The 15,333-nt window shown below is 45.7% G+C and overlaps 1 protein-coding gene across 4 annotated transcripts in view; it reads left to right on the plus strand.

Annotated features, from left to right (window-relative positions):
• Positions 1–15,333, plus strand: part of RALGPS1 (Ral GEF with PH domain and SH3 binding motif 1) — a 277,259-nt gene that overhangs the window by 211,874 nt on the left and 50,052 nt on the right. For all 4 annotated transcript variants that reach the window (XM_057313764.1, XM_057313765.1, XM_044389615.3 and 1 more), the window contains exon 10: positions 13,000–13,137. In XM_057313764.1, the coding sequence (XP_057169747.1) occupies positions 13,000–13,137 (138 nt within the window). The remainder of the gene's footprint in view (positions 1–12,999; positions 13,138–15,333) is intronic.

The following is a 15,333-nucleotide window of genomic DNA, read 5'->3' on the forward strand; positions in this document are numbered from 1 at the left end:
GCAAAGCACCCTCTGATGACATAGCCAGGAGTGTTCTAATGGGACATTGGCCCAAAGCCTGTAGGAATGGCAATGAGCTGTGGAGAAGAGGAGGGGCCAGGACTGAGTGAGGTGGGTAGAACCAACTAGAGTAGAAGTCAGGGTCTCAAGGAGGTGACTGGGAGCCCAGAGTCAAGGGGATTAGGTTTCTTGAATCATTTCCTGAGAGAATGGCATCTGGTGGGCAGCGCAAGGAGAGTGAGTGTGGGTGGCCTTCCAGTCTGCCGCAGGACCCCAGCCTCTACCCTCCCATCCCACCAGAAACACAAGCTCAGACCAGCACCGGCGTGAGTACTTCCAGTGCCCCCTGCTGGTGGGGCCAGTCTCGTGCCCTGGTGACATTGGTGGCTCAGGTTTGGTGAAAGCAGCCCAGACTGCAGACTCAGACTCCTGCTTAGCACTGGAATAGTCCTGGCTGCCCCCGGGGCTGGCGGGATATAACTGGGCTGGGGTCCTAGGGGACACAGTGTGACCTGGAGAAGGACAGAACCCAGAGAGATAGCCCCCACTGTGGAGCAGGAGAAGCCCTACTCCCTGAAAGCAGGTTTTCTAGGACAGTCCTATGGGGACTCACATCCTCTCATCTCTATCAAGAAAGAGAGCGATCAAAACACCTGAGCTTGAAAACCACAAATAAATTAGTAGTCAGATGCCTTCCTTCTTCCAAAGGGGCCCAAGGAGTCTTTCAATATCTCATTTCAGCAAAATCAGAAAAGAATTTGCTTTACGAAAGTGAAAATCAGTTTGGATCTAGCTGACCCTCTGAAAATCTGTTGCTTGTTTTCCAGGGAATGCAGAGATTGGTGATTGAGGTTTAGAATGTCATGTCTTGTTACACAGTTTCCATTGAGTAATGACTAAATCTGACAGTTTTACCTTTGCCTCAGTTATTTTTTGTTACACTTAAAGACTAGGTGAAGTGTGGTCACAGATACGTGAGCACATTAGAGGAAGTGGAAAATACTTCGGTGGATGAAGCAGCCGCCTGTGAGCTCACTCTCTGGCTGGGATCCTGGCGGCCTCGGACGTCCAGGAAGCCTTTCTGTGCACAGTAGCGAATCTCTGAGCCAGGGTTGGAAAGACAAGCTCGGGAGTGTTTTCCTTGGCACATGGGCAGCCTCAGTTCTACCCAATATGAGGCAGGTTTCCGAGGCTTTCACTGGGGGAATCATCTTGCGTTTCCTTTTGGTGACGTCAGCTACTCTGGAAGCCCATTGTAGTACTCAGAGAAACATGGGTATTTAGCGTAGAGATACGGGAACACAGGGCTGATCCTCACGGGGTGGCTGTGGAGTGGGGTGCCCGGTGGCCGAAGCCACGCTCTTCTACTGAGCAATGGAATTTCAGTGCCAGACCAGAGAGTCAAGTATGTGCACATGCAGACCCAATAGCCAGTCCAGTCGTCCCCCAGACATCTTCTGAGCCCCTACTCTGTGCTAGGCTCGGTGCTGGCCCCTTGAGCTTGCAGAGCTGGGTAAGACAAGGAGTGTGTGATAAATGCTGTAGTGGCGGGAAGGGCAACCTGCTCCAGGAGGAGTCTGCTAGCAGCTGGAGGAGAAGGCCGAGTGGGCAAGGGGACGACGTGGATCTGCCAAGCTCAGAGGCTTGAGCAGAGGGCTTGTCCAGGGAACCACAAGAGGCCCACACCTGGAGCATCACATGAGGAGGGAGCAGGAGAAGAGACCAGAAGTGCAGGTGGGGACAGAACCCACAAGGCCACAAACACTTGCCCTCTGGGGATGGAAAGTCTTCGGGTAATTTTGAGTTGGGGTAGGGCATGGTCTGATTAGGTTTTATTTATTTATTTATTTATTTATTTATTTATTTAGTGGTTTCTTTTTTTTTTTTAATTTTTTTTTTTATTTAAAAAAATTTTTTTTATTATGTTAGTCACCATACAGTACATCCCCGGTTTCCGATGTAAATTCGATGATTCATTAGTTGCGTATAACACCCAGTGCACCATGCAATACATGCCCTCCTTACTACCCATCACCGGTCTATCCCATTCCCCCACCCCCCTCCCCTCTGAAGCCCTCAGTTTGTTTCTCATAGTCCATAGTCTCTCATGATTAGGTTTTAGAAAGATCATCGGAGGTAGGGTAGATTGAAGGTGGAGACCGAAAGCAGAGAGAGGAGGCAGGAGATAATGAAGTGTTAACAGCAGCCCGGAGACAAGATCAAAGGCAGTCTATGAAGATCGGTGGCCTTTAAATGAAAACATGAAGACCAAGTCCTCCCCAGGAGCTACGAATGCTCGGAAAATCATGCTGTAAAATATTACCTCCCTCCTCCCTGCCCCAAAATGTGTTTGCTTCTCTAATAGTTGAAACGAAGAGTGGAAAGATAGACCTTGCTCTTTTATATTTCTAAAAGTAGTACATATTCACAGCTAAAATCTTAAAAAATATAAAATTGTATAAAGCAGGAAATAACCCTACAATTCCATCCCTAAAGATGGCTACCATTAACAGCTGGGGCAGTAATCCTCTCTCCCTGCACCCCCTTTCATGTGCATGTGCCTGTATGTGTGAATCAATATAGGTCTACAAAATCATACCTGATTTTTTTCACTTAAAAACACATTATGGATATCTTTTCATGTTGGTTCTTAGAAATATATTTTATCCTTTTAATTAGCTGCATCATATTCCACTGCTTGGATAAAAAATCATTTCTCTAAACCATGCCATTTTTCACAATTATAAATGACAAACAATGGTGTAATGAATATCCCTGTTTATTTTGCTAATTTGTAGCAATATTGTAGAATACATTCTGGAAGTGGAATTGCTGGATCCTGGAAAACACAGCTTTGAAATTTTTGATAGGTACTGCCAAGTTCTCCTTCTAAAAGTTTCTATCACTTTATACCACGTCAGCCTTGGACAAGTGACTATTTCCATACACTCTTGTCAACACAAAGTATTATCAACCTTTTTGACCTTTGCCGGTATAAATAGCCAGAAAAGAAAATATTGTTTTAATTTGTTACTTTCTTGATTAGTAGTGAAGCTCAGCATCTTTGGCACCTTTATTGACCATCTTCTATTACGTTATTTGTCTTTATTATAGGAGGTCTTTATATATCAGAACCAGTGATTGTGTTATAAACTGCAGATACCTTTTCCATTGCACATTTGCCTTTCACCTTTAAGCATGGCACTTTCTCTGACCATGCATAAGTGTTTCTGTTCAGATGGAGACCAGAATATCAGCCTTTCCTGTCATGGCTTGAGTTTTGTGTTACACTTAAGCCTTTGTATACCCCAAGGTTACAAAAAGATTCTCCTGTATTTTATTCTAGCACTCTTCCTATCTAGATCTCAATCCCTAAATCATCTGCAATTTATTCTATTTTAAGGAGCGAAGTAGACATCCAGCTTTATATTTTCTTAAATGGATAATCATTTGTCCCAATGCCATTTATTGACAGACGCTATTGACTTAAAATCTACCTTTATCCTTTACTAGCTTTCTGTGTGTCTGTGTGTCTGTTGCTGGGCTCCCTACTCTCCACCATTGCTTTGTCTCATTTTGGACAGTGCTGCACTGCATGATGACTAGGCTCATAGCACATTTTATAACAAGCCGCCTTTCTCATTCTTCTTTTCAAAAATGTTCTATTTTCATGTATTTACTCTTCCAGGTGAACCTAGGAATCCATTTTGGGATCACATGAAGTTTATATATTAATTAGGCAATAATCGACATTCTCACAATGTTGAGTCTCCAAGAATATTACATATGTCCTCATTATTTGCATCTTCTTTTATATCCCTAAGATATTTTTATTTCGTGAGTTTTTATCTTAGTTATCAAAGTGTTACATTATTGTAACAAGGAAAGTACAGCGAGTCAGAGAGACAAAGTTCCTATTTGTATGAATCGTGCTCTTATTTCGGTGAAGTAGATTCTTCACAGGATTAATAAGCTCAAGAAATGTGCATATTTATTTTAATACGTGTTATGTAATTTTTCTGTCAAATAGGTTTTATTTGTATAGATCTTACACATTTCTTTTTACGTTTACTCCCAGGGGTTTTATAGTTCTGTTTTTAGTGTACAGGATCTCTTTTTTTTTCCACTTTCTGGCTGATGATTTCTTTCTTTTTTTTTTTTTTTAAGACTTTATTTATTTGAGAGAGAGAGAGAGAGTGTGCACGTGCAGGGTGGGTAGGGGCAGAGGGAAAGGAAGAAGCAGACTCCCTACCGAGCAGGGAGCCCCTGCCCCATCGGGCTCGATCCCAGGACCCCGAGATCATGACCTGAGCGGAAGGCAGATGCTTAACCAACTGAGCCACCCAGGTGCCCCTAGCTGATGATTTCTAGTATATAAGAATGCTATTGACTTATGTATAATTTCTTTGAACTTAATTCTGTTAGTACTAACAGTGTTTCAGTTGAGTGTCCTAGATTATCTAATTATATAACTAATATGATAACTGTATCACCTGAAAATAATGGCAAAATTATAGGTGTCTTTAATATTTATAACACATTTCTGGGGCGCCTGGGTGTCTTAGTTGGTTGAGTGTCCAACTCTTGATTTTGGCTCAGGTTGTGGTATTGGGGTCCTGGGATAGGGGCTCGTCAAGCTCCATGCTCAGCATGGTGTCTGCTTGTCCCTCTTCCTCTGCTTCTCCCCCCATTCATCTGTGCTCTCTCTCCTCTCTCTCTCAAATGAATAAATTAAATCTTAAAAAAATATATTTATAACACATTTCTTTGTCTTGTCTCGTCTCACTGGCTCATATGTCCAGAATAGTGTTAAATGATCACAGGATGACTCATTCTTATTAGCAGCATTTCATATTAGGAACATTATTTAATATTTAATATTTTCATATAAGAACATTGTTTTAATTTTCCTAACGTGCATTCTTTATCACATTAAGGAAGTCTGTTCCTAGCTCAGTGCTTTACCAGGGATGGATATTAAAGTTATCAATGGCTTTTTAGCATCTCTCCAGATCATCACACTCTTGTAATAAACCTATTTCCTGTATTATTCTTTCATATACTACTAACTGCTAATATTATTTTAAAATACTGATGAATTTTGTTTGCCAGTATTTTGTTTGGAATCTGTGCATCTTCATTTATTAATGAGCTTGGTCTCTTTTTTAAAAAATCTTTTTAAAGATTTATTTATTTATTTTAGAGAGAGCGTGAATGTAGGTAGGAGGGGCAACAAGAGGGAGAGCAAATCTTAAGCAGACTCCACGCCCAGCGTGAAGCCCAATTTGGGGCTTGATTTCATGACCCTGAGCTCATGACCCGAGCTGACACCAAGAGTCAGATGCTTAACTGACTGAGCCACCCAGGTGCCCTTGGTCTCTTTTTGATGCCATTTCTATCAGGTTTTGGTATAATGATTATGCTAGAGTCATAAAAAGAACTACAGATATTTCCGATTTTCTCTATGCTCTGGAACAGTTTAAATAACATCAGTTGTTCTTTTAAAGTTTTATAGATGGGCTCCATAAAGCCATTTGGATATTTAATTAGAATATTTTCTCAGTATTATTAATATTTTTTCTTTATTGATAATTGAAGGTGTTTGCCTCTTCTCGAAACAATTTTGGGAAGGTAGATTTTCCTAGTAAGCACCCCTTTCATCTAGATTTTCAAATACGTTGCCATAAAAATGATACATACTCCTATTTTAACATCTCCTCCATATTTGGAATCATATTCTCTCTCTCATCCCTAACATTATACATCTGTGTTTTCTTTCTTTCTTTTGTTTTTCCTCCATCATACGTACCAAAGGATTGTCAAGTTTGACTTTTTCAGGGAACCAACTCTGAGCTTTATTTATCACCCTGCAGCTCTTACTTTTTTAAATCATTATTTCTGCTTTTGTATTTTTAATTGTTTTTCTCTCACTTCCTTTTGCTGTGTTTTGTTCTTTTCCTCATTCACTGTGATAAGTTCGCTTCTTTTTTTAACTTTCTTAATTATTAATATAAGCATTTGTGGCTATGGATTTTTCTCTGAATAGAATTTTGTAGCTTTGACTGTATCCTGTATGTAGATAGTTTGTGATTTTAACTTTCATTTCTTCTTTCATCTCTGAATTATTTGGAGTGTTTTTTTTCTTACCCAAATGATTCATTTTTAAAATTTGTTTTTACCCCCAGGGCAGAGGAAGGAATGGAATTGCTCCGGGCTTATTAGAACCACATGGATTATGAGTATGGGAGGTACAGTTTCCCCCAAAGGAAAAGTCAGGGCTGTTCCCAAAAGGATTTGGGTGGATATTAGGCAGACATAGATACCAGTTTCTTCTCCACTGTCGATAGAATTGTTGAAGGAGTCAGTGAGACAGTATGTGTAATTTACTTAGCATCGTGTCCAGCACAAAACAAGCTGAATAATAATAACCAGATTAATATGTTCTCACACCCTTTCTTACTGCTGATCAGAATACTGGCATTTGCTCTACGGTCCCGTAGCTCCCTAGAGAACATTAGCAAACAGTAGGTTACCCCACTGCATCTGAGGATTACCAGGTAATCCCTATGGCATGAGAGGATCTGTGATTGTGTCCTCATTTCACCTCGGGGAGCCAGGAGCAGATTTGGCTCCCCTGGACCCCAGGATTCTGTGCAGGCTGCAGGACTTTGCCCACGTGCCTTTGTGATTCATTAGCCTCAACACCAAGAAATAAACGAGGCCATGTGCTCATCTAAGAAAAACGGTCTCTGACCACCTGACATGTGACTGCCTGGGTCAGCCTGCTTTCTGCAGACCTGGGAGACATGGGTCTCAATGTCAGGGAGCTTCCAACACATTTCATGTAAGGACTGTTCTTTAAGGGAGGATTTGTCCTGAAGTCTGTGTTTTGCATGATTGATATTAGTTGGTGGGCACCAAGTAAAAGTTACAGTCTTCCGCACCTGACAGGGAGCCCGAGCTGTCTGCTGACCTCTCCTGCACGAGATGGAATCGCTTTGTGCTCTCTTAAAAAAAAAAAAAAAACACAAAAAACCAAAACCCTAATGAGCTGCTGCTTTGTTATTTCATTTGGAATTTATCAAGACAGTTTATGTGATCAAACCACACAAGTATAGTTCTGGGTGCCAGCAGGCCTCATTTCTCAAGTCTGAAAGTGATCTTTTCAAGGCAGAGCAGGAGAACATGGGAAAAAGTCTTCCATCTCAAATTTTAAAGGCAAGGGAGAGAGAAAAAGGAAAGTGTCGGAACTGTGGCATATTTTTATGCTGTGGAGGGTTTTTTCCCCTCAACACAGCAGAATTTTCCTTATTAAATAGATAGCTGTGTGAGAAAAACCAAAACCAGCCTTGGGATGGAAGTGAGGCGGGTGGCGATGGGAGAAACAAGAGAGCAGTGAGTTGCTGGGCTGTGGCGAAGCCCGGGTGCCAGCCGCGGCTCTGCTCCGGGAGGTGGGGCGCCCAGCTTCAGGCGGGCTCTGCGCCACGGACCATGGGTGTCCCTCAGCTTAAGAGAAGGTGTCTGTTCAGGAGAGCACCTCCTTTGTCAGCCTGGCGCTCCCTCCTCGGGGCCGGGGCGCCTTGTGGACACCCCTGGTGGGGGGCCTGCATTCACTGGCAGGAAGAAGGTTTGGCCACATGCCCCTGAGAGCATCCAGAGCAGAGCCAGCTGAGGGCTGCCCACGGCCGGCCCCAGGGCTGTCTGCCCCACTGTGGCAGTCTGGTTGGCACTGGGATCGCAGCCACAGAGTGTCACCAAGCCCTGGGTGGGGCATGGAAGGAGGGGGCAGAGCAGAAGTAGGTTCTGGGTAGCTGTCCATCTCACAGGAGGTCCAGTCGGCAGGTGGGCGAGCCAGGGGGCAGATGCCAGCAGCCAGAAGCATCCTCTGGGAGTGGGGGGCGGGCCACAGCATGGGCGGCTGGGACTCTCATCCCTGTGCCAGCCGATGACTCCCAGTCCCCAGCCCTGAGCATGGCTCTCTGTTCCAATTTTTTGGAGTTAGACAGGCCTGAATTCAAATCTTGATTCCCCCGCTTGCAAGCTGTATGACCTTAGACAAGTCGCTTTTCCCCTCTGTAAAGTGGGAGAGTGAGAGTACCTTCAGTGCCGGTCGCTGTGAGGGTGCGGTGGTTCAGGCAAGGCCAGCGTTTCCTGTCGCAGACTGTGGCTGTTACTCGTACCGTTGTTTCCTGCTACGCATCTGCACCTCCCAGTCTAGCCTTGGGCTCTGGCATTGCTCAGCCCTGTGGCGGCCAGGGCCAGTGGCTGGTCCAGTTACTGTCCATCTTAACAAGGCCGTTAACACAGCCTCATCTGCTGCAGTAACTGTATAAATAGGACAGGAGCTGAGACATCCCAGCTGTGCCGTCCCAATCCAGACGGAATCTCCCAGCACTGGCCTGTCTGAGGTGGGTGGCCGCCACGTGGTCGGCATCTGGGCGCCATCCATGGTTATGGCAAACCCAGATGGGTGCATCCCTCCCATGGGTGTCCCGATGTTCTTCCAAGTGGGGCCTGACCATGGAGGCAGGGTCAGCTCAGCTTCTTGGGCACCTCAGTGGTCCAGGCCCCGGTCCAGGAGACTCCTCATGACCACCTTCATTACCCCCAGTCACAATCAAGAAACTGAGGCCACCCAGCTGGCAAGTGGCAAGGCTGGGGTTCCAAGTCTCCTGGCTCCAAGCCCCACACTCTCCCACTGGCACCACTGCTGCCTGTCACGTGGCAGAGCTGGCAGGGCCTTCAGGCCTGAGTGGGCCCAGTGACGATGGGACCTGGGATAGATACGCCATGATGAGTGCCAGGGAGGCGGTGGGGAGGAGATGGAAGATGTAGCCGGGAGAGGTAGCAGCAACATAGTTGTGAGCCTTCTTGGAGAGTGTTGACCCCACAGGGGAAAGTAGGCAGGGAGAACCATAGCCTGGGTACCTCCGGGTCCAGCTCTGCCGTCATCTTGCCTCACTGGCTGCTGGCCACCAGAAGATCTGACTGGGGTAAACGAAGTCCTGACAATATGGCAGGACAAACCTATGTTCAAATCCTGCCTCAGCCATTTCCCAGCTGTGTGGCCTCAGATAGGTGAAGCAGCTCTCTCAGCTTCAGTTTCTTCTTCTGTAAAAATGGAGATAAAACCTCTCTGGCAGCTGTGTTATTGTTATGATCCCATAATCTGGGCGAAGCTCTTAGCGTAGGACCCGGCTCGTAGTAAGTGCTCGGTTTTGTTATTATTATTTATTTAAGTATTAAATTAATTTTTTCAAATATTAAATTTTAGGGTGAAGGGGGTGGGAGATACAAGCGCCCAGTTATGGAATGAATAAGTCACGGGAATAAAAGGCGGAGCATGAGGAACATAGTCAATGACATAGTAATAGCACTGTGTGCTGACGGACGGCAGCCTCGCTTGTGGGCAGAGCGTAATGTATAAACTTGTGAGTCACTGTGTTGTACACCTGAAACTAATGCAACATTGTGTGTCCACTACACTTCAAATAAAAAAAGTAATTAAAAAAAGACAAAATAAGTACTGAATTTTAAATACATTTATAAAAATATTATTTCTTTATTTTACTATTGTTGTCACTTGACTCTCGGTGTCTCTATCTTCAGCTACAAAATGAGGGTAGTGGTGTACTTGGGAAGGTTATTGTGTGGCTTACATAAAATCTGCCTTTATTCATGCCCTCCTTCATTCAGCTAATGTTTACCAAGCAGCTCCTGCGTGCTCTCTTCCAGCTGCTGGGGATTGAGCTCTGGAGCAAGACCCACTTCCCGCTCTGATGAGTTTTAAGTCTGATGGGGGAATCAGACGTTAAATACATGAATGATACAAATAAGTATCGGATTGCACTTGTGGGGAGTGCTAACTGTACGTGGGGCCTTAGCACGGCGCTGGCACAGGACAAGTGGGAGGTGACTCTGCTTATGATTTCATTACGGTTTAGGCTTTTAAATATTTCCAGTTATGGGCTAATAACGATGCTGAAAAGATTTCCCTGGATTTGCACAGTATTAACTGTAAAAGATTTGCTGCCTTTGGGGCAGTTTTTGTTTGGGGACTGAAAGGATGTTTAGATGGATTTTCTGTCCAGGCATTGCCAAGGCGCAATGTCTGCCCAGGTTGCTGGGGACAGGCCTTTTGGGGGAGACCCCCCCAATCCTCAGTGTGTCACAGTGTTGGCCTGTACTCTCAGGTCCTGGGGGGGTAGACAGGTGTTGGAGCCTTTTGTGGAGGGGGAATTAGCTCTGATGGAGTAGTGAGTTCCCTGTGCCCCCCGGGGTGCAAGCGGGCACCAGGAGCTAGAAATGGTGTGCCATCCTTTAGAAGGAGAGCATCTCCTGGCCTCCCTTTGCATAACCAAGGACCTGAGAAGAAGCAGAGGGTAGCTTCAGCCCTCGCAGGGCAGCACAGAGCAAGCCTTCCATGCTGAGGGTGTTATTTGAGAAAAGCTGATTCCCCATGTGTTTCTGAGGGCTAGTGAGTGGGTCGGAACACAGGCTCTGGAGCCAGACAGACCTGGGCTCCAATCCCACCCACTCACTGTGAGGCTTAGACGGGTTTCTTAATCTCTCTGAGCTTTCATTTTTTCCTCCACCCTCAGGGGTTGATGGCAGGGTCACATGGGTTAAGAGGTACGTTCCCAGCTGGTGTGGAGCTTCCGGAAGCCTCTGTTCTCCCCCCCCCTTTACCTGCTCCCCAGCATCTCTGCTTCTGGCTGAGCCTTCATTCTGCCACTCAGTCAGCTGGGTTCAAGCCTGCACAGAGTTTGCAGCTAGAACAGGGGTGCCACGTGTCCCCTCGCCCGTCACCTCATGCTCAGCACCAGAGGATACTTTTTGTTGTGGTTGAAGCAGTAATGGGATTTTCAGGATTGCCTCTGCTGAATCCTTGGGGAAGTAACTAGACTACGTTTTTAAGGAGGGAGAGGAAAAACAAGATCCAAAGAGAGAATCCATCTGTGGATTTCAACCTACCCAACTTGGAGCTTCCATACAAGGGAAATTATTTCTAATTATTTAAATTTTGGAAACATGGTGACACTAGAAAGAAAGGAAGTAGAAATGGCTCCAGTTAGAAGTGCTAGCATATGTTTCTGTGATTTAATGGTTTCCCGTAACAATGTGTAGCTATTTTTAAAGCAGACGAATGACTCATGGTATCCAGCACCAGCGGTCCACTGTGATGGCAGGAAGTTTGTGCTCTGGGGAAGCAGGCTTGGGTTCGACTCCCACCTCCATCATTTACCAGCTGTGTGGCCTGGAGAAAGTGATGCATCCCCTCTGCATTTCCTTTTCCTCCTCTACAAAATGGGTTGTTGTAAGGATTAATAAGATAATGCACGTACGAGTCAGTGCAGTGCTTGTCCATCCATGCAAAAAACCCCACAATTTTTATATTAAATACCTAGTTAACTAGATTTGTCATAATTCTTAGTAGTTATTTAATAGTAAACTTGTAAGGCTATAAATTTTCCTCTGAGTACCACTTTGGTCAAATCTCATACATTTTGACATATAGTGTTCTTACTGACATTACGTTCAAATAGTTTTTTGTTTTGTATTTTTTGCTTTTTCTTTGACCTGAGAGTGGCTTATGAGTGTGTGTGTGTGTGTGTATGTTTTCTAATCAGTTAGAATTCTTTCTATATTTATTGTTAAATCCTAGATGTAATGTGGTAAGGTCAAAGAATGTGGGTAATACAGCATTTACTTTTTGGAACTTACTGAGCATTTCTTTATAGTCTAATATATAACCAATTTTTGTAAGTATTCCATGGGTATTTGAAAAGAATGATACTTTCATTTATATAACACCAATCTTGTTAACTTCATTACTCAATATTCATATATGCACAGATATGTACATATATCTGCATATGCGTGTGTATTTTTGTAGGTCTACACACGTGCACACAGTGACATGCATGTGAGCGTGCACATCTGCACACACACGCGCACACACACACACACACACACACACACATTCTGGAAGAGACATGCCAAAGGTTCCTTCTATGATTGTGGCTTTGTTGAACTCACTTCATTTCCAGCAGTTTTTTGCTTTATATATTTTGATGCAGTGTTGCTTTGTGCATAGAAATTTGCAGTCATTAGATCTTCTCAGTCAACTGTGCTTTTCGTATTTAATATCTGCCCTCCTCTTTCGCTTGTCCAGTGTTTTCTGTCTGGAATTCTGCTTTATATTCCTTCTCCTGCTCAGCCCACCAGGATCGTAGGTGTAGTGGCAGTGCTTATGGCGGGCTGCTGGGACGACATCCCATCCGTTGTCCACGCACGCCTCCAGAGAGCCTGGGGTGTGGATCGTGCTGTACAGCCAGTCCTCCTCTCCCATCGCTGGCCGAATCCCAGCTGGGGTGATGCCAGGAGGCTGTGCTGAGGCTCACACTGGCCTACTGTAGCCATGTTTTCATATCACACGTTACTTTCTTACTAAGTACCCTCAAGAAAATTCTCTATCCAGCCTTAGTTCTTTGTACCAAGGACTGTTGCTTTTTTTATTTCTTCTTTTTTCTCTTAGTTAATTTATGATTTTGGGGTGTGCATGTAGATAGAAAAATAGACACATAGCTAAGTAAACAAATAAAAAACCGAATTCAGTCCAAATGGGCGTTGTCCTGGATCTGACACTTTAGATCTATCCAACGCCATCGGTTCGTGAAAAATACAGGTATCTGTCCCTTTCATGGCCTGTTACTTTCCAGTTGGGTTATAGGACAAAATTCTTGTGGCTGGAGAGTGTATGAACTAGAAATGCCAAAATCTGGCCAGCGTTCATTTTGGCTGTCACTCGAACGCTTGATTGCAGTGGAGCAGTCCATGTGAGAAGTAGTAGTCCCGACTGGAAGTGAGGTCAGAGTAGTACCTCGGCCTGCTGTAAGTCACCCTTTAGACCGTCTAGCACAGCAGTGCTGTTTTGTGCTAGTTTGTTCTGATTCATGATGAGTGCCCACCATTACTAAATACCTTCTTTAATTTTAGGGATCTATCTTCTGGATTTAATCTACATTGACTCTGCATATCCTGCCTCAGGCAGCATCATGGAAAACGAACAACGATCCAATCAGATGAACAATATTCTCCGAATAATCGCTGATTTACAAGTTTCCTGCAGCTACGGTTAGTACCCCTGGTTGCTGGAACTGTGAAATCTTACATCACTGAAATTTGGATTCAGCAAACTCTACAAAAGCTCTTCATTTTAATATCTTGAGCATCTACCGTGTGCTGGACCCTTTACCCACAGGCTTGATCCTCAAAGACTGTGAAAACTAGTTGTTCCCATCTCTGTGTTACAGACAAGGACACTGAGGCTGAAAATAGTTCAGTTCCTTATCTGACATCACGCATCTGGGGATGCAGAGCCAGGTCTTTCTGGCTCCCAGGGCATTCATCCACGAAGAGCTTTGTGGGCAGCCCCTGGGCAACTGTCCTCCAAGAAGATTCAGGAACCCGGGTTCCTTCACTTTGTGGCTCCGCCGTGTCCCATGGCCTCAGGGTCCTCTAGTGAACACAGCATCCATCCGGCAGATGCAGGAGGACAGAGAATCATACAAGAGTAGGTTTTATGGACTAGATTTGTACATGGTGCTCATCATTTCTGCTGGAGAGGCTAGGACATGTAGTCTAGCTGTGGGCCTAGAAGAAAAAGGGAGCTGACTTGGTAGAAACTGGCTAGGCTCTGCTACTCGTGACCGGATCCAAAGTATGATCAGTTGTCAGAGATGAAGTTGAGGAAGAGAGAAGTCAGAACGCTGGATGGGCCATCCATGCAGTTGCTAATTTCACCCAGGATGACGGTGGACTCTGGGGTGTGGAACGCAGCTGTGAGCCAGGTGTTCCGGTCCTCCAGGAAGGGGCAAGAATGACCAGGGTGCCAGCCGGGAGGAGTCAGCAATGAAGAAGGGAATGGGTGACAGAGCTGAAGGAATGTGCCTCTGTGGAGCAGGGTTTTCACAGCGGCTGGAGGTATAAAAGTGTGGAAGCAGCATAGGGGGTCAGGACGGAAACCAACCCCACCTACAGTACACAGGGCGTGAGAAAACTAACAGCCTCCATTTGGGAAGGCCACAGGAAAGCCAGGGTGGGGTTCTGTGGGGTGGGCTTGTAGAAGCAAATCCCTCCCACCCCAAACGCTTCCATGGGCACTTCCAGATCAGCTGGCCTGACCAGAGGAGCTGCGAGGGGTCCAGACTCCCGTGCAGTCCTCCCCTGCCCAGGCTCTTTCCCTTCACAAGTACATCAGCACTTGCTGTCCCGCTGGCCTGCAGGGTGATTACACACACGGCTTTGGGGTCGGACAGACTCGGGCTCCAGTCTCAGCTCTGCCTCCTGAAAAGTCACTTCCTCTTCTCTAAGTGTGAGTTTTACTCGTTGGTAGAAATGGGGACACAATGTGTGCAGAGCCCTTAGCACATTCCAGCATTTCATTAGAGCTCAGTAGATCCTCGTACAACTGTCACCCTCATTCATCTGCATCTTCTCAGATGTTATCAGCTTCGTGAAGAAGGTGTCATTATCCCCAGAACAAGTACAGTGAGGATCTAGAGAAACAGAATGACCTGTTCCAAATCTTGCAGTTAAGGGGCAGAGCCATCAGGAGTGCCTCGCAGCACCTGGATGCACGTCCCCAAGAGTGAGGGGCCCTCCCCACCCCCTTTCAGCTCCTCTTCACAGCCTCCTTTACTGTCTTCACCTCTTCCCTCAACTTGTTCTGTCCCACCCCTTGAGGAATGGCAGAGAGGACCATAGAGGTTTTTCGACCCCCTTGGAGTGCAGTGACCGTGAAAGTCTGTGGAGGGCATCTGGGAAAGAGGTGGGGTGCAATGTGGTAGAGTTGTCCGTTGACAAGGACGAAACCTGGCTCTGCCACTTCTCAATGATGTGATCTTTTCCAGTTGCCATAGTTTCTTTCTCTGTGTAACAGGCATATTATTTCCCCCAAATGAGGCAGTGTCACAGTTAAAGCAGATGCCTTCTAGAAACCATCTGGTGCATAGCCTGGCACAGAACAGGTACGCAGGAATCTAGGCCCCTCCCACTCTTCCCAGGATGGAGTAACTCCAGCCCATGGGCCAGACTCTCACGCTGTGCTCGGACCTGGGTTGGACCTCTGCACCAGGCTGGATGGGGTTTGTTCATTCATCTCGCATTCTTGTCATGCAGGGGGTGGGAGGCTTGCCCAGTTGCCCCAGTGGAAACCTGTTTTAGGGCACAGACACCCGGCTCTGGTCTGTTCTGGAGGCCTTTCTCTCCCCAGCTAAGGAATGGTGGTGACTTCAGGGTATGTGGTCTGTGGCCCAGCCATCTGGTGGG

The sequence above is a fragment of the Ursus arctos genome, unplaced genomic scaffold (assembly GCF_023065955.2).
Source record: "Ursus arctos isolate Adak ecotype North America unplaced genomic scaffold, UrsArc2.0 scaffold_18, whole genome shotgun sequence".
Taxonomy (NCBI): domain Eukaryota; kingdom Metazoa; phylum Chordata; class Mammalia; order Carnivora; family Ursidae; genus Ursus; species Ursus arctos.